Source organism: Grus americana, chromosome 1 (assembly GCF_028858705.1).
Source record: "Grus americana isolate bGruAme1 chromosome 1, bGruAme1.mat, whole genome shotgun sequence".
NCBI classification, from domain to species: Eukaryota; Metazoa; Chordata; class Aves; order Gruiformes; family Gruidae; genus Grus; species Grus americana.
This window is the reverse complement of record NC_072852.1, coordinates 142,866,115-142,889,002: the sequence shown is the minus strand read 5'-3', so window position 1 is coordinate 142,889,002 and position 22,888 is coordinate 142,866,115. Positions and strand designations below refer to the sequence as shown.

Genomic DNA, 22,888 nt, shown 5'->3' with positions numbered 1-22,888 from the left:
CAGCTCATCTTTCATCCTCTCCGTTTCTGCACAGGAGTGCTGCAATCGAAGGAGCAGGGTTTTGTCAGCCTGCCGCCGTGACCCTCCGGCCCCCGCAGGCCGCAGCTCCCCGCACCGGCGGCCGGACCTGGCACTCCCAGCTCCCGGCGCGGCGGGTGCGCAGCCAGGGTGCGGGGCCTCCCTCCTAGCCACGGGGCTTGCTCTTCTCTTCGATGTCGGCCTGAGCCGCCGCGCAGCCCCGCAGGGGCCAGCCGGCCCTCCTCGCCCGGGCGGGAGCCTGGAAATAACGGCGGGGGTGGGGGCGAGGGGGTGCCTCTCCTTCCTCAGCGCCCCCGGGCAGCGCGCAGGCAGCCTGCCGGGCGGATGGCCCGAGAGGAGGCGCCTGAGGACGTCCCGCAGAAACCCACAGCCCCCGAGAGCAGCGCACAGGGGACGGGACGGGACGGGAGGGAAGAGGAGGGAAGGGGAAGAGAGGCGAAACCCCCCCACTCCCGCCATGACGGGAGGGCTCCACGGGGCGCCACCGCCCGCCCCGGGCGGGCGGGGTGGGCGCTGCCCCGCGGCGGCCAATGGGGCTGGAGCGCCGTGCCGCGCCTCCGGGAGGCGCCGCGGTGCCGCCGCCGCGCGTGGGAGCGTGGGGGGGGCGCCGGGGCGTGGGGCGCCGTGGGGGCGCCGGGCAGGCGGGCCTGGAGCAGCGGGCAGGTGCGGGTCCCGTGTCAGGCGGCGGCTGTCGGGGCTCTGCCCTGCTTCGGGGGCAGGGCGCTGCGGGGGCGCACGGCGGGGCAGGGGGCGAGAGGACGATGGCTCCCTTGCAGTAAAGACCGCGCCGGCAACGGGGGACGGGGTGGGTCGTGTCAACCTTCCCAAATGGTCTCTGCCGCTAATGCCGATTCTCTGCTGCGCAGGAGTCCCTGCGAATATAATTCACCTACCACTGTCTTCAGCAGGAAAGAGGCTAATCCCATTTCGCGATTTACCGGGCCCGCCGCGAGCAGGTGAGGCGGCGGCAGAGGTGGGCGCCGTGGGACTGGGCCGTGCCCCCCCCCGCCTGCCGCAGGATGTCCGGTGAGTACCGCGGACCCGTCCGTCCGCCGGGCTCTGCCTGAGGGGCTGCCGTCGCGTTTCGCTGCACCCGGCTTCGTTTGTGTCGCGCTGTCTCTCGGGGACGGCAGGGCTGCACCGGCAGCGCAGGCCGGTTCCTCCCGGGGCCTTTTCCCTCCTCACACCCCGGCGCGGACGAGGGTCTCCGCAGTCTTAGGTTAGGATTTAAGGCGTCTGGCCGGTGGGATGAAAGAGCTAAACTCATTTATGCGTTCTGCTTGTAGGTACAGATTGGCCTGCCCAGGCCTCTGGGCGCCTTCCTGGTGGATCTGCCTGCAGGGAGACAGGCTGGGGCAGGCTCCTCGGGCTGAGGCAGCGGCAGAGAAACCTTTCTTGCATCCCTGCTTACGTAGCAGCGGTACCGGTTATGTTCAGTTATTCTTCAAGCCATGAGAGGCCGGTTTAAGGCTAACTGCATGGACTGCGTGTCAGTGCTGTTTCATTTTGTGAACCTGCTCTCAAAAGTGAGGAACAATCGGGCGGCAGCCCCCTGAAGTTGGGTCTGTTGAACCACATGAAGGGTGTCGCAGACGTACCTTCTTGGGCGCTCGGCCTGGTGAATCCTGAGTTTGAATTAATGTATGTGGCACCTCAGCGCTGGGGGAAGATGCAGAAAGGGAGTCTGCAGATTAAGAGATTAGAGGATTGTGGTTTGATTTTGTTTGGTTGGTTTTTGGTTTTTTGGGGGTATTTTTGGTTGTTTGTTTGTTTTTTGAAAGGAGAGTTGAAAGACTGGAAAGATCTAACTTAATGTATCAAGTCCTCTGTGCTGGCTTTGGATTGCTTAAGCAATTATTACTAAATTTTTTCAAACTGGTATGTTACTATTTTGGCACTAGTTTTGGGTGCTAAGCGTTATGCTTATTTTCATATTATAATATTGTTGCACTTGATTTTTCATAAAGATCATTTGCTATCTGTTGAAAAACAAAATTGCAGGGTCTTGAAGCAGAATGTAACTGTTCTTAGCTGAAAGATATATAGTAAAAGCTACACAAAATGAGAAACAAGTACACTTTCTGTAGCCTTCCAAACTGACAGTTGTAATCCTGTCTACTAAAATTCAGTATTGTTTTAATAAAGGATAAGAGAGAATCTGGTTTTGCATCAGGCAAAACTTTGTTACACCAAGAGAAATATTGCATGCCATCAAATGTCAATTTATATTCTGTTATAAAAAGGTCTGTGTAAAAGTGTTGGTGGTGCCACCTTCATCGGCAATGTAAATGTTTCTACTGTTGGACCCAGACTGAGGAAGCATGGGAATTAAAATTGCCAGCTGTGATTTGTTTACTATGGCAAGAAGTGCCTCTTTGCTGAAAACTTGCATAATAATTTCTGACATAGGTTATTGTCTGACATCATTATTAATTTTACCTACTTATAACAAAATAGTTCTTGACTGCTTTTAAGGTTCTGGGTGTCAGCTGGAGCAGAGCTTTCTGTTCTAAGTGCTTCTAATACTGTCATGCTAGAACAGAGAAGTGGGAAGGCCTGTAGCTTGCTTTATCTTTGCAGTAGTCTAACACGTCTTCGCTGAGACATGTTTCTGGGAGAGGATGCATAGGGACCTACGTGTGGGAGGGGGAGTAACAAAATTGTTGTTAGAAAACGTGATGTGAGTTGGGGCTGTGTTTTATATCATTGTCGCTCGGGATTTCAGAAAGGCGCTTTGGGCTCAGCGGGCACAGGTCCAGACGGATGCCTGCCTGTCCTGCAGATCGTGTCTGAAGTAGAAGGGGGGAGGTGACAAAATAGCAACAGATGGTACCAGGGAGGAATTTAAGAAAGCGATGTTACAATGTTGGTTCGTGTGAATATTAGTACATGGTGGGGACCTAACCAGCCTGTTCGAGGCTTTTAGCTATTGCGTTATCTGCTTTTATTTTTATGGGTAAGATGGGAATGTGTTATTTAGAATATGCTGGTAGGAAAGTTGTAGCATATGAGTCTCTGGTCTCCTGTTGCAATTCTGGAGTGGGCAACTTGGCAAATTTGAGTTGTTACTCTAGGAGTCACAGCTAGAGCACATTCATCTTTTCTCTATCAGAAGAACGAATGAAATATGTTAAAAAACTATGTCTAGTGGATTATGAAAAAAATCCCACTCTACTTAAACTTGTCTTGAAGCTGTCAGGTGCACGTGGTTCATTCAGTGCTTGTTATGATGAGTCTGTCCTGATTCTGAGTGGTTACCTGGTGTTTGTTCATTCCCTCTCTCTTTTTTTTATTTGAACATCAAAGTGAGCACCACCCAGTCCGCTTGCTGGTGCGGATTCCAAGCAAGGCTTTTAGCTGCCCTAGAATTGGTTTTCAGGTCTGCAGAAGAATTTTGCCTCTGGCAGTGTTGTCAGAGGTACTACTGCTATGAGTGACTAGCATAAGAAATTGGTCATCTTGGCTAAAAAAGTGTAACAATTTTCACATAAAATCACCTTGACTGTAGTGATTATTTTTGCTGTCTTTTCTGTGTTGCTGTCTGTAGCTGCAGAGCAGGCTCTAAAATAACTCACCAAAGTTATTAGCTCAAAAATCCTTGGTTTGTTCTGAGAAACTATTGCTAGGTATTAAAACTGAGGAGCCATTGCTGATGATAATGATTTCTAAATTTGCATCTTCATGTGCTGTGTGGTAATCCAGACAAGAGAAATGAGCAAATTTATAAATTCATACAACATGGTTTTAATGTGACTCTAATCATACACTTTTCTCATAATTCACTGAGAGTCAATGGTATTAGCCATAGGGTTCCACAGCTTGAAAACAATTTGCTTGAAAACTTAATACTGTTCACATTAGGTGTTTTCAATAAAAAATCCTATTGTCATTCAGCACAAAGAATTGAAAGTTATGCATAAAGCCGCACTTGACACTTAAAAAGTTTCAGTGAATTTTAAATACTTACACCCTTGGCCTTCAAACTTAAAAGATCAAATCTTCTTTTGCAGCTTAAAGTCAGTGAGTGAAACCCTGTGTACATTAGATTTAATGCAGTGTTGTCCTTGATTTCAGCTAAATGGGAATTTTCAGGTAAAGGGTTTACTTTCACAAGTTTATATGAAAATGTGATCCTTAGTTTTCAGTTATAAAAATAAAACATTTACTTATAGGGATAGAGTTCCAAAGAACTTTTTAAATGAAGCAAGTCAAGTAACACTTCTTCCTTGAAAACAGGGATTAGATGAAAGAACAAGTAATGATATAATCTTCTGATTTTAATTCCTTATGGATCCTTAATGGTTTAGTGATGCCCCTGTACGATTTTAAAATAGCTAGGACATGCTTCTCTCTTTGCACCAGAAATACTTTACTGCTGCATGGTTTCAGTCAATAGTTTGATTATCTATTTAGTTATCTCTGTAATGATTCACTCTATTAAGGCGGCCATAATATGTATCCCACACCTGATTCTCAAAAGAGACAATTGGTCTCTTTTCTGTGTGAGATATTAGCAAGAGTTTCTTAGAAACTGTATTTGTTTGGCAGTTTTCTTCCTTGTGATTCTGACCACAACTTTAACCTGAGAGGTACAGGGCATAAAAGCGTACATAGGATGTGGTAATTTGCCATACCAACTTGATGAAGTATTTGATGAGTAGCTTGTGTATTTTTAGATGTATTACTTATGTAAAAATTCAGCTTCTGTAGCTAAAAGAATTTGCAGAAGCAGTAAGAAGATTGTCTTCAGTTTTGTGGTTGTTATTTAAAACAGTATTTTAAGATTTAACCTCCCACTCATTTCACAGTTTGCTTTTTTTATTAACCTACCCCCAATGTTCCTCTCAGTAGTTGTTTTATTACCTTTATTTGGCTGAAGATGCCTGTTGCTTAACACAATAGTGCTTTTCTTTTCTGACTCTTTGTGTCTTTTGAGAATAATTTTATTGCTAAAGTGGCCTTCAGTGGGGTTTTTTGTGGTTTTTTTTTTTTTATGTATGCTTATATTTACTCATTTAACCTTTTGGAAAATTGCAGTAGGAGCACCTTACTTGCACAACTGCCCTTTTAAACCACTCTATGTAAGCAACTCCTTATTCATTGTTTTCTGGAACAGCCATAACTTGCTTAAGCTGTTATGATAATGGGAGATTTGAAAGCTCCTTTTTTCATTTGCTGCTTCTGGAAACTGTGATTAAAAATGTTATTGGAATTTGCTTTAGCTGAGGGATCTGCAAACTATTTTAAGTTTGGATGGATGATTAAAAATTTTTTTTTTTTTTTTTGGTGAAGTTTAACACTACTGGGATTCTCCCGAGGTGCAGGGATCTGTTGCAATGCCAGCAAACATAAGATGTATGTGCTTAATTCAAATTCAGGTTTGGCTGGAGATGAGTGGGAGGTAGGGCAGAAAGCAGGGGAGAAGACAGCATACGAGTGGGTCTGTGCTTTGCTGTGGATTTGGAGGACATGAAAAATGAAAATACTTGTCACTGGTACCAACCATACTTCGTTGAATACCTTGATGTTAAGTTAGAGGTTTGAACTCATTCAATTTGGCAGCCTCTGGCTGAGGCTGCCATGAGATCATTTGTTGGGTTCTCCGCAACTAGTTCTGTGAGATTCTTTCCCAGTGTCTCTCACAGAGCCTGGAAACTATATGACAGGGTGGTTTTGTTGTTATTGTTTGGTTGTTTTAATTTATTTAACATAATTGCTTGTCCCTTAAGATGATGGTGGTTTTAAACAAGTAGTTCAACAGAAGTATTTCTTGAAGCTCTGTAGCGCTCAGTGGAATTCCCCTCATCTGTGTGACCTGCTCATCTTGTTCTGGTTAATTTTGCAGCCTAGACAGCTTCCTTCTGCTCTGAGGACGTTCACCTTGCTGAATTGTAGGTTCTGGTTCTCCCCAAGAGAACCCTGATAACGGTGGTTCTGTTAGAGGGCAGAGCTAAAGAAGCAGCCCCTGGTGATACTGCCACAGGCCTGGTATCTCTACAAAATACAGTGTGTCTGCTACTGTGCTGGAGTGTAGCTTGCTTTCTTTTTTATTGTAACTTTTTTCCCCTGGGTTTCTTGACAATGGGGGACACTCCTCATTTTCATGGAGTTACTTGAGGTAGGGACCCTTAGCTTCTGGGAGGTGTACCTACCTCAGTAGTAATTTCTCTGCATTTGTTCAGCCAGCACCAGTTACTCCCATGCAAAGAGGACAGGGCAAAGAATAATGCCTAATGGGTTGATTTGGGGAGGTAATGGAAAGAGGACATTTCTGGCTAGTACTTAACATCCTGGTTTTTTTCCTTAGCTTTTGGCACTGTATAAACAGGAACATTTTCCTTATTGGTTGTGTTATACTGTGTTAGTTAAATATAAAATCTAAATATTTACAGATTGGCTTTTTTGATTGAAGCTATGTTTAGGCAATAAGACTTGGGGGATTATTTGTTTAAGGCTAGTCTGAAAACTTAATACTTGTTATTATGTAAATCAGGCAAACAAACAAACAAAAAATTCAGAAGCATACATTCTGCAGTCAGGTTCACTGGATTTCCTATTCAGTTTTGTCTTCTGGGGGAGTTTGGGAAAGAAAAGAGCTTATCACAGGGACTGCAGGTTGTTATAAGCCGCAGCCTGTTGGTTAGCTGGAGGAGGAAGATTGTAGGAACCTGCCAAAAGAGCTTATGTTAAAGCTGTAAAGTAACTCTTCTGAATATTTGCTCACAGTAACGGATCAAGCCTTTGTGACCCTTGCTACTGATGATGTGTACTGTCAAGGTGCTCTGGTTCTCGGACAGTCATTGAGGAACCATATGACATCTAGAAAATTGGCAGTACTAATTACACCAGAGGTTTCCAGTGGGATGAGGTAAGGATTCATATATTTTTGGAGGTTGATATTATGGAATAATAAACAAAAGCATGAAAGATTTTAATAGGCTTCCTGTGGATTTCACAGCATTATGTCTAGAAGTTTGCCCCTTGGCTAGTGATTTCTGAGAGGAGTCTCAAATAACAGCCATGATAAGATTGTAAGCCTAATAAGAATTCCCTTGCAAAAGTAGAGCTTATGGCTGGAAGTTGTCTTAAACTCATAAATGGGAACATAAGCTGAAAGTTTGGGAACTAAGGTTTTAGTGTCTTGCTTTTGAGCCAAAGTAAAGGCACTACTGTTTTTTTCCCCAAGTGTTTCTCTTTTAGAAAGATCAAGATACATAACCACCTGGGACATCAGAAGTCTCCGTAAACCTTAGGGGTTCAGTTTCAGATGACTGATAATCTTAAAATATTGGTGTGCGGCTATCATGATGAGAAATTAATTTATTTTTGCTTCTTCTTTTTTTCTTTTTAAATCACTGTCCAGTTCAGGTTGTGATTCTACAGGCACTATAAAATTGCATGTACAGAAATCTCATTAGATCTTTTGAACTCATGCCCTGTTATTTGGAAGACTATGTTGCTGTTAAAAGGAACACAACATGCCATAGCTACTTAAACTCTTAGACCTGCTATGGCTTGGGAAGTGTGCAAGCTCCTGATTTCTGTATGCTATGTGAAAGTATTTGCAATGCATAGAATCATAGAATGTTTTGGGTTGGAAGGAACCTCAAAGATCATCTATTTCCAACCCCCCCTGCCATGAGCAGGGACACTCTCCACTAGACCAGGTTGCCCAAAGCCCCATCCAACCTGGGCTTGAACACTTCCAGGGATGGGGCATCCACAGCTTCTCTGGGCAACCTGTTCCAGTGCCTCACCACCCTCACAGCGAAGAATTTATTCCTTATATGTAATCTAAATCTACTCTCCTTCAGCTTAAACCCATTACCCCTTGTCCTTTCACTACATCCCCTTGTAAACAGTCCCTCTCCAGCTTTCTTGTAGGCCCCCTTCAGGTACTGGAAGGCTGCTATAAGGTCTCTCCAGAGCCTTCTCTTCTCCAGGCTGAACAACCCCAAATCTCTCAGCCTGTCCTCATAGGAGAGGTGCTCCAGCCCTCTGATCAGCTTCGTGGCCCTCCTCTGGACTTTCTCCAACAGCTCCATGTCTCTCTTGTATTGGGGCCCCCAGAGCTGGATGCAGTACTCCAGGTGGGGTCTCACAAGAGCGGAGTAGAGGGGCAGAATCACGTCCCTTGACCTGCTGGTCATGTTTCTTTTGATGCAGCTCAGGATATGGTTGGTTTTGTGGGCTGTGAGTGCACATTGCTGGGTCATGTTGAGATGTTAAACAGTGCCGGTCCCAGTACCAACCCCTGAGGAACAACACTCGTCACTGATCTCCACTTGGACATTGAGCCATTGACTACAACTCTTTGAGTGTGACCGTCCAGCCAATTCCTTATCCACTGGTCCAGCCACTCAAGCGTCTGGCTCAAGAAACATATTTTCCCACTTTTGCTGTGATTAGATGTACAGAAATCTATTTTTACAGGCTTTTATAGTATGGATTTTGTCAGAACACTGTGACCTTCCTGAGGGAATACTGTATACATCCTGGGTGGATACTATGTCCATATGTTTTTTTTAATCCCCATTCAGTGGGGGAAAAAAAAATTATAATGTATTTTTTTAATCAAGGATAGCATTTTTTAAAAAGTACATCACTGAACTATGCTTCTAAAAATCTGCACCTACTCTTAATTCTTTCCCCATTAACTCCCGACCCTTGAAGATCAGTCAAGCAAAAGCTAATGACTCTGAAATCTGGATAATCAGCACAGGCTTTTCTTTTTCTGTGTTCGTGTGACATCCAGGACTTTGTAGTTAATATTGTAATGCAAATAAGTAAGCTGTGTTTAAAAGACTTTTTTCTTGTGTCTTGAAGGGAAATTACCTACTTTGGTATCGCTTATAAAATTCTTATGAAAGATATGCATAAAAAAAAGATATCTTCCTAAAAGTCTCATTTGAGATGATTTGTAATAGCGAGCAAGTATATATTGCGTGTTTTAAAAGGGGCAGTTTTGAAGCTGCTTTTACCTGGGCGTGGCATAATAGATGCAAATGACTGTGCTGGCAGTGCATGCCACATCCTGTGCAATGCTCAGGGAACGCAGCATGGTGCTGTTCTTCAGAGACAATCGTGCAGGATGAAAGCTGCTTTAATTTCTGTTGGTGTTTCTATAGGAGATTAAGTTGTGAAAATAAGGATTGGTTTCTCCTCCATACAGCACCTGTTGCTTTTGAGATGCTGGCCCCATAGTGGAAGAGGCAATGGTTGATGGCCTGATTGATAGCTGTCACTTCAGCAGACTGTTTACAAAGACTTTAAACTTCTGAGTTTTCACTCTAACCAATCAATCAAACTTTTGTTATTGTTATAAAAAAATGCAGTACTGTGCATCGCTGTTTTCATGCCAGAAGTGAACTCTGATGAACCTTTCTAAATTCCCTTCTTTCTCTCCACCGCTTGCTCTGGTAGGTCTGTCCTCCGCAGTGTGTTTGACGAAGTCATAGAGGTGCGTGCGCTTGACAGTGCTGACTCAGTCCGTTTGGCTCTGATGCAGAGGCCAGAACTAGGTGTAACCTTCACTAAACTTCACTGTTGGACACTTACTCATTATAGCAAATGTGTCTTCATGGATGCAGACACTTTGGTGAGTAGAGTGGGAGCTGTGGAAATGTTTGTGTCCGTCTTAAAGAGCTAATCTGAGTGTGGGATGCTTCCTTGTCAGGCAGCCTACCAGGCTATAAAGTGACCAGAGCTGCTGGTAGTCAGAAGGTTGCAGGAGCTCCAGCTGGCATGTTTTGGCTATGCTCACGGTTTTGCCGGAGGCATAGAAATAAATCCTGTTTTAAGAGTAGCCTCAGGACTGTCCTCAATAGATATCACAAACACACACTATGCAAATGGACTTCTGACAGATGTTTAAAATAGCTCTCTCTCATATACTTTCATTTGGACTTATTCTGGTCAGGAAGGCAGGTCAGTTTTAAAATGGAGTTAAAAAAAAAAAAGCCCAGAAACTTTAATAAGTTGGGGTTTTTGTGGGGTTTTTTTGGTTTGGTTTTTTGGGTTTTTTTAAATCTTTTAGAGGTATAGAGATAAAAATGGCTATAATTTTGGCAAGGACAATCATGTCAGCTTTCCCCTGCACTTACTTGGCTCGCTTTGGAAGACTGGGGTGCATTTTAATTTAATAGGAATGTATTTGAATTAGAAACCAAATTAAGTTATTTTTCTCAGGGGTCGAGGTGGAGAGGCTTATGATTTCCTGCTTTACGTTAAAGTTAAAGGAGGAAGGCAAACTTTTTTTTTTTGCTTCTTTTGAATTCAGTGAAGTAATCTTTCTCCTAAAAATTTTTTTTTTCTCCTGCTTTTCACAGTTGTTCAATTGTGGGTGGGGTCCAGATTTTCAGCAACTGCACAGCTTGCTTTCCACCAACTTTAAAAGTGATCTTAACCTTAACCTGATTGATTTTCCCCATTTCCTTGAAGGAAATTGGGTGTTTTCATGGTATGTTATAATATTTAAAGGGACCTTCTGTAGAGTCTCCAAGGGTTGTGAAATAATTTCAGAGGGTTTGATTTTATCAGAGACATCATGAAGAACCACAATTAATGTTGCCTTATTATATTAGAAATAGAGGCTGTGACCCATAGCATATTTTGCATTGTCACTGCTTTTATGGTCTGCGAGCTATATACTTGGCTAAACTAGCAGTTTACTCTATTGGTACTGATTTAGCTGCTCATGTTAGAGCAAATGTTTTTCTAGAACAATTTTTCTTTTTTCCTGCTGTCTCTAAGGTGCTTTGCAATGTCGATGAATTGTTTGATCGAGAAGAGTTTTCAGCAGCTCCTGATTCTGGCTGGCCTGACTGCTTTAATAGTGGTGTATTTGTGTTCCGACCTTCTTTGAAAACTTACAACCTACTGCTCCGGTTCGCTGCTGAACATGGCAGCTTTGATGGTAAGGGGCAAGACATAAGGGATGAAGACGTTAGATTCCTTCTCAGTAAGCTGTTTTTCCCAAAGCTTCCATGCTATCTGGCAGAATGGAGGAAGGCAGGAGTTCTCTGGGCTTTATGTAATTGTGCCCCCACAAAAATTTAAGGTGCAGACCTTTGCCTTTTACACGCTACTTAAGACCCATTGATTTATTGTGGACTGTGCTTCCCAGAACAGTGTCTGAGGAACATTGTGTCTGAGTCTTGCTCAGTAAGTTTTAATTTTGCTGTCTGGTTTAGGAGAGAGAAATACAGCTGATCTTCAGTCTTCTGCTCTGAGGGAGACCAAAACCCTCTCCTACTCCTTTCTTCATATATTACAATAGGACTCCATTTACACTGAACTTGCATCGGAGTGGATCAGGTATTATTCACTTGTACCTGCTCACATGGCCATCTTGTGAAGTCCAAGTTGCAGTCCCATGAACACACCAGTCTCACTCCCATCCTTGGATGTGAAATTTTGATGTAAATTTGAGTATATGCGTAATGATGGTAATTCTGCTTTATATATTCTTTAGGGGGTGATCAAGGCTTGTTGAATAGCTTCTTCAGCAACTGGGCAACAGCAGATATTGGCAAACACTTACCTTTCCTCTATAACTTAAGCAGCAGTGCTGTATACACCTATGTTCCTGCTTTCAATCAGTAAGTAGTAACACTTCTGACTGACTGTAAACCTCTGTAGTTTCTTAACAGACATTCTATTATAAGAAAGAATGATAATGGCATATTCTATAGATTATAAATTACAGCAGTCAGAAATTATATTATGTAAAAATCATACAGTAGAAGCTCACATGCAATACAAATGTCTTGCATCTGGATGCACAGAGAGTCCCAGAGCTGGCTACACTGCCTTGTTTGTTGTTTCAGAGAAACTTTTCTCATATTTGAAAAGATGTAGATTACTTTAGCATTAGATTCTGACAGCTTTACTTTGAATGTTGTTCCATTTTCCAGTCAGTTCTATGGGAAACAGTTGTTTGGGTTTTTTAATTTTTTTAAACAATTTCTTAGGTTCTTCTGTGAAATGAAATTTGTGCTAGTAATTATATGACTTCAGACAATGCAGTTAGGAAACTTTCCTGGCAGAAAGCAAGTTGGATTTAGGATGTCACGAATTACTGCTCCAGTTTCACAAAACGCTCCTACTGGAAGGTGAACTTAGGACAGTGTATTTATCAGTAATTTTTAATGCGGGATTATAATCAGTAATAATCAAGTTTGTTGATTCAGTGTTTGAAGTGGTATTTATTTGTGAACAGAGCATGCGGGAGGACTGGAAATGGTACTACATGAGCCTGTCATTTTCCTTCATGAACTTTTCTACTAGAATCAGCAGCTGGAAGCAAATGGCAATGCAGCCTTTTGTCTTCTGTATGCTAAATGAGATACCTTAAAATAATAACTATATGCTCATACTGAATGTGTTGCTGTTGCAAAATGTTGAAATGACCTCACCAGTGAGAGTAAGCATGTTTCTTTAGCAGTTTATATAGGCTAAAATATATGTATATATTTAATGTATAGACCTGTATGTTTAATCTCTATAGTTTTGGTAGAGATGCCAAAGTTGTTCACTTCTTGGGAGCAACAAAGCCCTGGAACTACAAATATAACCTTCAAACAAAGAGAGTTATGCAGGATGGCACCACCTCTGGATCTTTTCATCAGCTATCATTTCTTGCCCTCTGGTGGAATATATACAGTGCCAGTATATTGCCTTTGTTAGAAAAACTTCAAAAGATGGAAGAATCGGAATCTGAGGAATGCAAGGTAACTAATAAGTTTGTGGAAATATCCCGGAATCACAATAAAAATTCTGAAAATGATGTGTTTGCTAAAGGAAGGAATTACATGAAAAAACCATAATATCTGTTGACTGGTAGTAGCAGTGATCGCTTCTAGAAGCAGTTTAGGAAGGATTTTTAGTACTATTTGCTTTCCAAAAGTTTCCCCTATCCCCTTTCTTAACTCATGAAGAGTTTGTATGGGAATATATATGTATAGATTCTGCAAATTAAACACAAAATATGATACAAATTAGCCAGAGAAGGTGATAATCTGACTATGAAACAAACAGACTTTTGAGTTTTTGAAGATAGTTGATGTAGGCCATCAAACTAGCCCTTGAATTATAGTAAAATTTACCTTTTCGTAAGTGCATTAAACTTGTTTTATGAGGGTCATAACAAGTAAGTCAGATTTGCAAAGGCAGCGTTAATAACATTTAGGATGTTATATTCGGTACTCATGTCATCAAGCATTTACTGAGCTCTTTACACTTGGGTTTTTTTCTGCAAAGGAAGTGCACCAATGTATGGTTTCCATGAATAGAATAAAAAACTCTGTTGATAAATGGATGATTTCTTGGAGACCAGCAGCATAAAGTAATGAGTAGGAGAAGTACAATTTTTAATTTTGTATCCAGACATGACAATTTAGATCACTTTTATGCATATGTAATTTTTTTTTTTTTTTAATATTAGACTATTACTATCATTGAACTAATGGCATAGTCCCATAAGATCAGTTGGACGATTACCATCAAAGTCCCAGAGAGGAATTTGTTTTGTTAACCTCATGACAAATTGGAAAGCAGAGGAAGGAATGGGTAGTTTTTGATCTCATACTTTAACATGCATAAATTTTAAGAAACTGTGCAGTAAAGAAATATTTCAGCCATGGCAACACAAAGATGGAAATACCTGTTAGATTTACCTCCTGATGATGCCGGCATACTTATGAGTGCCAAAATGTAAATTGCAACATGCTCTAAATCTGGGACCGCAAACTTTTTTTAATTTATTAACTTATTCCTTTAATGCAGAGATCCCTGTAAGGTAGTGAAACCATTGTAAATAAGATATTAATTTCCTGCAAAATTGCATTTCAGTGGTGAGATGTTCTTGTTTTTGTTAGCATACTTTCAATGGAGTTGAAATTACACTGAAAAAGGTCAGTCCTTCTGTGGCCAATTCGCTGCAAATGCCTGTGCTTCCAGAGCAGACATATGAAATATATCCCACAGCATGTTCACCTGAGGAACTCACTTTCAAAGCTGTAAGTATGATGTGTATTACTATATGTAGTAACAAAGTAAAATGGTATACTAAAATGAGATTTTTTAAAAATTATGTTTCTTATCTGGGAAATTATATCTTCTTCAATTTAGCTGTAGCCATTGAATTTTCTTGCTAGCGTCAGAAACAGTCTAAAGATTATCTATTTTCTTTAATCTTTAGCCATGCATGCGCGATGTGTCTGGAGGTTGCAAGAGTTTGCATTGAATTTTACGAAGAGATTACTTATTCGAAGTTTGGTACTTAATAAAGTGTAATACAAAAAATTTCTGTTGCTAAAGTGATCTTTTGAATATTAATATTCTTGTGAATTAATGTATTTAAAACTAGAATCCTTTCTATCATTCCTCTGTAGAAATTTTTTTTTTTTTTTCCCAAAGTGTTGACTCTGTAAACTCTTCCCCAAATTTCTGTGATTTGGGCAACAAGGAGTATCTTAAAAGAATCCACTGATGATCACTGTAGGGCTCCTGGTTCTTTTGTCACTATTCTTGTATTTGGGTGTTTGTATTTGGGTATTTCTGTTGCGCTGACTCCCCTTATTTTATGCAGGAATTAAGTTTGACATAATAGCACAATATTTCTGCAGCTGTACGTCATTACGTGTTGCATGATAAACCATGCTACAGCAAGGTACAATTGGGAGAAAATAAAATTAATGTTCTAATGTCATCTGCTGTTGTAACTTGTGGACTAGTGTCTAGAAAGATGAAGACAGTTTTTATTATGTTCAGTGCTTAATCCCTTTAGACTATGGTTACTCCATAAAGTAAAACTGTAGTCTTGCTTCCTTTCTTTTCCACCCTGAGTCTGGAGGGGCTAAAGGAAAATTGCAAAACTTCCAGCTCTATAACTTAAGAATAATTTATTTGCAAAAGATGTGTTATCTTGTGTGTCTCGTACATCTGACTCCATTGGAAATGCCCAAACCAAATAGGGACACATTTTCAAGATGTTTGCTTGGGGTAAAAAAAAAAAAGTCATAATGTTCAGTTAGTGTCCTTCAAATTTAAATTTCTTTTGTTTTTTTAATTACTAGGATTGGCTTATCAGAAGATCGTATTAGAAATTAATAGCCCAATTCTCTTCTTAGGAACACCATCATTCCACTTTTTGTTGCTTAGCTTCAGTAGTCTTGTGGGATTGTTTTGATTTTGGTGGAAGAGACTTCAGAATGGGATCTGTCTATTCATTAATGTTTTGATATCTGGCAAAGGCAAATATTTGGGGCAATATGTTTTGGACAGTCTATTTTACTTCTGTTTTGGAATGCATTATTCTGTTCTCATTCTATATATATAAAGCACATGAGTTATAGAGCAAGCTATTATCCTAAAATGAGATTTTTCTCATTGAAGTTTGTCCTTGTGAATGGTAGGCATCTACTGTAAGCTAGCTTTCTGGGCTGTTTCTGTAGTCACTGAAGAATGACAGGCACTTGAACCCATTTTAGGATGAGATGAGCTGCCCTCTGGAGGTACTTATCCTAGACTGATTATAGTAGGAGCTTAGATTGAATGCCATTTTGATAGTTAAAGCTGGGTGAGATGAATTTTGTCCTGGGTGATAACGTGTTTCATTCCTTTTCCTCCCATCCATTGCTTTCCCCTACCCCAAGACTGAAATTGATTTGTATTGTATGAATTCTCATGATAAGGAAACTATGAAAAAATATTCTCCTAATAAAACCTCAGTGGCTGTATTTTAGCAACCTGTATGTGAAGTTGAACAAAGCGGTTCTAACGTCCATCTCTCTGAGCCTGACAGACCTTCAGAGCAACTTGTATTTCATCCTGCCTTTCAGGAAACCTCAGAACTGGTACATGTAGCTTTCTGCATTGTACATCTGTTGGTAATTGCATGCATGTCTTTGCTGCCAATGTAATTTTGGGAAATCTTCACTAATTATGATGCAATGTGCAAATAAATTCTTTAATCTTTTAGCTATGTAATTCCCTAACTGCTTCCAATACTGAGGTATGATCCCTTTCTAGTTTTCTTTTAAAAACTTCTAGTTTTTAAATGTATATTTTCCTGTCCTAGCCCCCAAGTAATAAATGCATGGTATTAATTTTAGCGCTCCAATACTAATACAAGTAAAGCTGTTTGGGTTTTTTTGTTCTGTTTTGTGTTGTGTGTTTTTTTTCTTCTTATCTGCTAAGTGATGTTTCCAAGCAAGTTGAAAATGAATTTACAGTGAGTCAGGCATGGAACCTAAGCTACTAGGCTTTCCTTTGTGATCTTGCACTGCATTTATCTGTGGGCAGCGTGACAGTGGTGACAGACTTGGCATTGATGGGGGTGACAGGGTGTCAAGGACTTTTATCTTGTAAGGTACACAACACAGCCATTCCCTAATGAGGCCTCTTGTATGACTGTGAAGCACTACTGTGAAATACTTTAAGACTGAGAAACAAAACTGTAGGTGAAACTGTAGCTCCTGTGCAGCCAGGGGTGTTTGGTCATAGCTAAAATTCTTCATTTCTAAAAACATGATGATTTCTGTTGTCTTGTTAATGGCATTCAAAGCTGTTGATAAGGCTTGCCAATGGTAAAGAAAGGAATCTTCATGCATTACTGTAGTTATATGTATACAAAGCCTGGAAATTAAATACCAAGTATTGTTGCATATTTGGATATATAGGGAGCAAGCACACTCTTCAGAGCATTTATTCATGTTTAAAGTCATGTACAGAGTGGGACCCCAGTGGGAATACATATGGAAGGATGCAGTTGCCCAAGCACATAGGGTCATGTTGGCTGTTTGAAATACCTTACCTGGCCTGCAGGTGCAGGTCTGGTGCAAGTCCCTATGCCTTATCTGCCCCAAATCAGCAGACGTAATGGTTATTCTAGGGGATTTGGGGAGTTTAAGCCACTGATTCCTGCCCATTAAGTTCTATTCTGAAACATCTTTATATGGAATTTGTGAGGGCTTCACTGGAAGGCCATTCTGGTTGATGATGATTTTGTTTATAACATGAGATGAATTGTTTGCCTCAGAGCCTCTTGGAGTAGTACTGAAAGCAAGTTTCAGTTGCCTTGATTAGTCCTTGTTATATTTCATCTTTATTACTGATTATAATTGTTGGGATGTTCCAGTTTTACTGGTATTGGTCAATCATGGATACAGTTTTCCTTTTACGTGGTTGAAATTATCTCTAATAATGTGTCTTGCATTTGTGCAACTATGATAGCCTGATCTTGAATCAGGATTCATAATTTTGGACCGTCATTCAAAATGAATTAGTTATGAATAGGTGTAATGAATAGTGTCAATCTTTTGAGGTAATTTATATGGGTAACGTGTCTCAGATCTGCTAAACAACACTGATCTCACAGGAGATCAGATAAAACAAATGACCTACAATTCCAGGAACTTATGTTCACATGAAAGCCAGTTGAAGATAAAATTTGCACAGATACAAGGTTACACTTTATTGTAGGAGATATTTTACTCTAACCAGGCTGTATTTGTTATATTCTCATTGTGGCATTTCTGAGTATGTCAAGGTCTGAGTTAAGACAAGTGAAGTAAATGTTTGGTATGTTCAAAGATGCTATGAAAAGTAGTAAAAGCATGGGAAAATGAGATCGCATTATCAAAACAAGAGTGTTTGAATACTGTTTGGTTTATTGTTTTAACTGGGACTATACAAAGCAGAAGTTTGACATTTAAGGTTTAACCACGACACTGAAATGAGAACAACCAAATGACTGTTTCCCCCACTGTTCTGCTTCTTCCCACAGAACGAGGTCGCACATTCTGTTTCAGAGCTGTCTATTCACTTCAAACCAGAAGAACCAAGTCCGGAAGATGAACGGAGAAAATGGGAGGAAGGACGCATGGACTATATGGGGAAAGATGCTTTTGAACATATCAAAAAGAAATTGGATGCATTTTTACATTAAGATGGAGTGTACTGTAATGGCCATCATGATCCATGTTTCTTCTATAAATGCAGTCCTTGAATACTTGGCTATCTTCATAGTTTATTTGACACCAAAGTAAAAGAGGTAGATATGGATCCTCATATATTTTGGGGGAAGATTAACAGATACAGGCTCTTGTTTTTTAACTGTTAAGTGTGCCTCATCTTTATTCTGTGTGTCTCATCTTCATTGTTCTCCCATTGTGCCTTCTGAATGGTACTCTCTGAGTCTGAACTCTCATATTTATCACTCTTCCCTGCTCCTCCCCATAGCATTCTGCAGAAATAGTTGTGAGTGTAAAACATGTTGGAAGTTGAGATTATTTCACAAATTGAGATTATTTCAAAAGTACTTTTACCTTTTAGAAGATGCTATAAAACTATTTAAATGAAACCCTTGTTCTTGAAACCAAGTTAACACTTGCAAGGGCAACCATGGTGTAGACTTCAATATGAGTAAAAAGTGAGGAGATGAAATCCTGGCCTCAAAGGAGTCTGCAACAAACTTTTTCACTTAAGTATACTTAGGATTAAAGGAAATTCAGACTTTGTCTGATATCACTAGTGGATGTTCTCCCTATTTATAGGAAGCTGCTCAGCTTCATCACCAGCGTGATGAAGAGTGGTGTAAAACTTAAGACAGACTGATAACGTATGTTAACCTTTTATATTGTTGCAATAGGATATTGTTGCTTTTTTAAAAAATATTGTTAAATTTACTTGCATATTCAGAGTTGCATAGTCAGAGGAAGAAATGCTGACACTATGGCGTAAACCTTCTGGTGCTTTATATCAATTTGTTTACAGCATTCAAACTGCAGTTGACAAAGGCGTTCTTCTCCTTTAGCATGGTGGCCCCATACTGCAGGCAGTTTGAGTGCAACTGAAAACACAGTTGGCACTTGTTTTAGTAAACAGGCCCTTTGAAGATCTTTTAAACAATAGCTGTGTGTGGGAACTAATAAATCTGCGAGTGTAGTTCCAGAAAATTTTACTTATGAGACTCCATTATATTAAGGATACTTACGGGGGATTGCTTTGTGAATTTGGGTATTTAAATTTGTCTTAACATACAAGGAAGAATAAATACTTTGAAAGAAAGAAGCTGGACAGGTGTGCTAATATGATAAGAGATTCGACACAGTTATTCATAACGCCAGTCAATATTAGAATAAGAATTCTGCAGTGTTGATGCAGGACTTGAAACACATTTCAGTCCACCAATGTCACCAATTTTAGTACAGATATACCTAATAAAATAACTTGGGAATTCTGTTTAAAAAGCAATGATGTAACACTATGCATCAGAGGGATTCCCATAGATGCTAGTGGAGAAAAAGGCAGGGTAGGAGGGAAGGAATTTTTGTTTCTTTTTCCCCCATCAAAAAGGATGGGGGTGGGTGGGGAATAACTTGCACAAATTAGGAAAGGAACGAAAGAGTCAAAAGGTCCCTTAAAGGAAGAAGAATTATCTTTGAGTGTTTTAGAATTACTTTCTAATATTCACAATAGTGGATTTGCTTCTACTTTTGTGGGGTATTTCTAATTTTATCTAGTTCTTTATTTCTCATTTGTTCTAAGCACTCTTAAAGTGGGAATCTCTTTGGTGGGTCTGCTGAATTCAAGCTTCTAGTTCAAATTAGATGTTTAGCGTCTCTGAAGTCAAAGAGAGAAATGTCCAGAAGATGATTTTTCTCAATTTCTCCATTGATCATAAAAGAATGCTCAATAACCTGCCTCTCCTGGGTGGGTAACCTTCGCATGTTAACGCAGATGGGTGCGTTCTGCCTCTTGCCGCACGTGGCCCAGTGCAGCACTAGGCGGAGATTGCAACAGCTGCAGTGTACTCTTAGCACGTGGCATTTGATCTGCTGATTATCCCTCTTCCTTAGTGAACTTGTGCACTTCTGAGAAAGTTACTCTGTTTTATAAGCATTATTGCTAATATAATTAAAACAGTTTTTGAAGACTATATAAAACTGTAGTCAACAATGTGAACTCATGCTTCATGCAGCTGTACTTTTTACAGTAACTACTAGATCTTACTGGGCACATGAACTAGATTATGGGAGGAAAATTATGTGAAATCAGTAACTGAAAGGTTTTCAAATAGGCATATGAATGTAGTAAATGGAATGTAGTCGTGGAATACATCTGGAAGTGCTAATATGTAAAATGGTACTGTGTGTGAATTATACAATGTTTTGCAAAGAAATGTAGTACATTAATATCATGGAAATAAAATAGAAATGGAAAGGACGTGTGAAGTCATGTGCTTATCAGATATTGCAGAGTTACAGGTTGTTTATGTTGTGCCAGGCAGTATTATTTGTGACTGACTAGTTACTTTAATATGTTTTTTAATTTTATTAAATTACATTTGAGACATTAGCACTACCTGCTGCGCAGAATTAAAAGGTGTGAGTTATAATTATTTCTACAGGCATACATAATTATAAGCTTTAGGATCTCTTGAATTAGCACAACAGTAGTTGGTTTATTGTATTTCATGGAAAAGTACAGCTGTGGTTAAAAACCCTGCCCGAGTTTTTGTGTACTGTCTTCACACAAAAAATGTCGATGTAGTTACAAGTAATGTAGTGTCGTAGTGGATTCTAGCACAGTACTGTTGTCATCTTAGTGTGGGAAGGGAGAATCTTGTGAGTGAATCCAGAATTTTTGAGTGCTGCACTTTGGGCAGCGTTCTTTGCTCTTACAGACATCACTCTGAAATCTTGGGGCGACAAGCAGGTCTGGGGGTGTTGTGGGCAGCGTGTTGCCATGAACCACAGGGCTGAGGTTTGCCAAGTCAAAATGTGACTTGGAAAAAAGCAAGCTTTGCCTAGAACTTCTTCTATGTTAGAGCGTGGTATGGCCCCAGGTATTTTTAGGGTAAAGAAAGTTAAGAAATGTAGGCTTTTTGGCAGCACCTAAACAAGATGTATTTTCACTTTGGGAATTTGGAAGGCACTATAGAATAATAACCTCAATGAAATGTAAAGGGAAAAAAAAAAAGGCATGGTAAAATGAGAACCACTGAAGATCTTTTACCAGCTGGTCTGTGCGTGCGTGTGTGACTGAGAGTTTTGTCAGTATTGTTTAAACCCTAGTGACCTGAGAAGCAGCTGTAAGGATTTTGAAAGGCCAGACTCTGACCTATTGCTGTGTGGCAGGCTCTCTATTAAAAGAGGACAGCTTGTTTTTAAACCAAAACATGCTGATTCTTCTTCTGTCATGTGCTTAGTTATTCACAGCTAGACTTAGAGGGTAATTTTATTTGCCATACAACAATTTTATTGGGTGTTCTTCATGTGTAAACAGGAGATAGTGTGGGTGTGCCACAAGGAAAATTCTTTAAAATTTTAGACATGTGGGTTATTGCACTTTCCTAGCCTACAGGAAAAGGAGATTGTTGTTTGTGAAATATCACTTTACTTACTGCCTGGTGTCTTGTGAGGACCTTTGCAGATGGGTTGTTCTTGGGAAAGAAGTTTTCTTTGTCTCTCTAGTTCAGGCAGCTCACATCAGTTGTTTTGTAAGGCTGGTATTCGAAAAAAATGCTTCATTATTTTTTTACTTTGATTTTTCTGTCCATGAATGAGAGGCTGGGTTAGTAGCAGGTGGCTTGATATGTTTGCATGCTCCTGAAAAAGTCTACTTGTTCAACAGAAACAAGTCTGCAGTATGTTTATTTGTTCCTTAATGGGTCTCATTCTGTTGTTTTGCTGATCTAAACTCTTTTGATTCACTTGACTTTGAAAATAACACGATGGGCCCGTTTTCTTAACTCACCTCTCTAATATTTTTACCTTTGTGTAAAGGTATTTAAGTCAGGCTATGGAAAAAATGTTTTATGTGTTTGCTTTTTCCCCCTCAGTTTTCTCTTTATTATTTTGGGATTTTATTTCTGGGATTTTTTGTTTGTTTGTTTTGTGGTTTTATTGTGGGTATTTTTTTTTAAACCTGCCCTATAAATGAGACTAAATGCGTAGCAGTCAATTCTTAAATAGCCTGCAAAAATACACGTCAGTTAATACTAATCATCGAAATAAATAGTCTGCATTTTCAGTATATTGGTTGCAAAACACTTCAGCTGAAATTCTGTTCGTCCTAAGTTGGCTGGCTCATAAATAATAGTTTCTTTGGTGCTGGCAGTTAAAAGGGGTGACACTCAAGCAATACGTTGCATCCTGGTATAAACTTTCAACTTTTAATAACAGCATGCCATAATTACAGCAACGGTAGTTAAAAAAAAAAAGACAATGATATGTAAAATTGACTTTGAACATTATAAAAACCAATTGTTAGAAGACTGATAATTATATACTATGAATAAAGGAAAAAAATACAGTTGCAAGCATTTTACCTGAATTTTACTTTGACTGTTGTCAGAACCCTCTCAACTTCAACGAACTGGAGGGGAAAAAAATAAAAAAAAATTCTAAGAGAACCAGCCTCCAACTTGTGATTATTTTAATACTTTTCCCAGTTCACGATGGCATGACGTTAGCAGCCTTGGAAAAGTGTTTGTTCTCTTTCATGGTACTGTACAGAGTTCTGAACCATAATAAATAGAGGTGATTTTCCTTCAGCTGTGTAATATCAGAAACAGATGTTTTGTTTTATTTTAGAGAACTGTGATTTTCAAAGCCTTCTCATAGTATTAAATACTTGGAACAAAACTGATTGCATGTGATGTGTGGGAACCTGTTTTATGTTTTATTTAGTTTAAAGAGTCGTTTGGTTTTTTAAACTTCCTTAAATTCCTTGTGTTTCCAAACCTTTCAGTTACAGCTTTTAAACAAATGGCAGAACAGGTCATTTGGAACCTGCAGTATCCCCATTTATCTCAAAAAGGTGGGATTGGGGGGGATGGGGT

The 22,888-nt window shown here is 40.0% G+C and overlaps 1 protein-coding gene across 3 annotated transcripts; it reads left to right on the top strand.

Moving 5' to 3' along the window:
* Nucleotides 1-684: 684 nt before the first annotated feature.
* Nucleotides 685-21,344, top strand: GYG2 (glycogenin 2). 3 transcript variants are annotated; one of them, XM_054843399.1, is made up of 10 exons: nt 685-702; nt 948-1,065; nt 6,766-6,907; nt 9,463-9,637; nt 10,792-10,954; nt 11,513-11,639; nt 12,548-12,770; nt 13,917-14,057; nt 15,786-15,896; nt 17,828-21,344. In XM_054843399.1, exons 2-10 carry the CDS (start codon nt 1,059-1,061, stop codon nt 17,987-17,989), a joined length of 1,251 nt encoding a protein of 416 aa, XP_054699374.1. In that variant the 5' UTR covers nt 685-702; nt 948-1,058; the 3' UTR covers nt 17,990-21,344. The 3 variants fall into 3 exon arrangements, with proteins under 3 accessions (XP_054699374.1, XP_054699356.1, XP_054699364.1); XM_054843389.1 differs by lacking the exon at nt 685-702 and adding an exon at nt 828-844; XM_054843381.1 differs by lacking the exons at nt 685-702; nt 6,766-6,907 and having other exon boundaries at nt 707-1,065.
* Nucleotides 21,345-22,888: the final 1,544 nt, after the last annotated feature.

Excerpts from the sequence above, each read along its gene's own strand:
- GYG2 (XM_054843381.1), top strand. The coding sequence starts at position 884 with ATGCCGATTCTCTGCTGCGCAGGAGTCCCTGCGAATATAATTCACCTA. Across the intron at positions 9,638-10,791 it reads TCATGGATGCAGACACTTTG|GTGCTTTGCAATGTCGATGA; the intron begins GTGAGTAGAGTG and ends GCTGTCTCTAAG. Across the intron at positions 14,058-15,785 it reads AGGAACTCACTTTCAAAGCT|CAACCTGTATGTGAAGTTGA; the intron begins GTAAGTATGATG and ends GCTGTATTTTAG.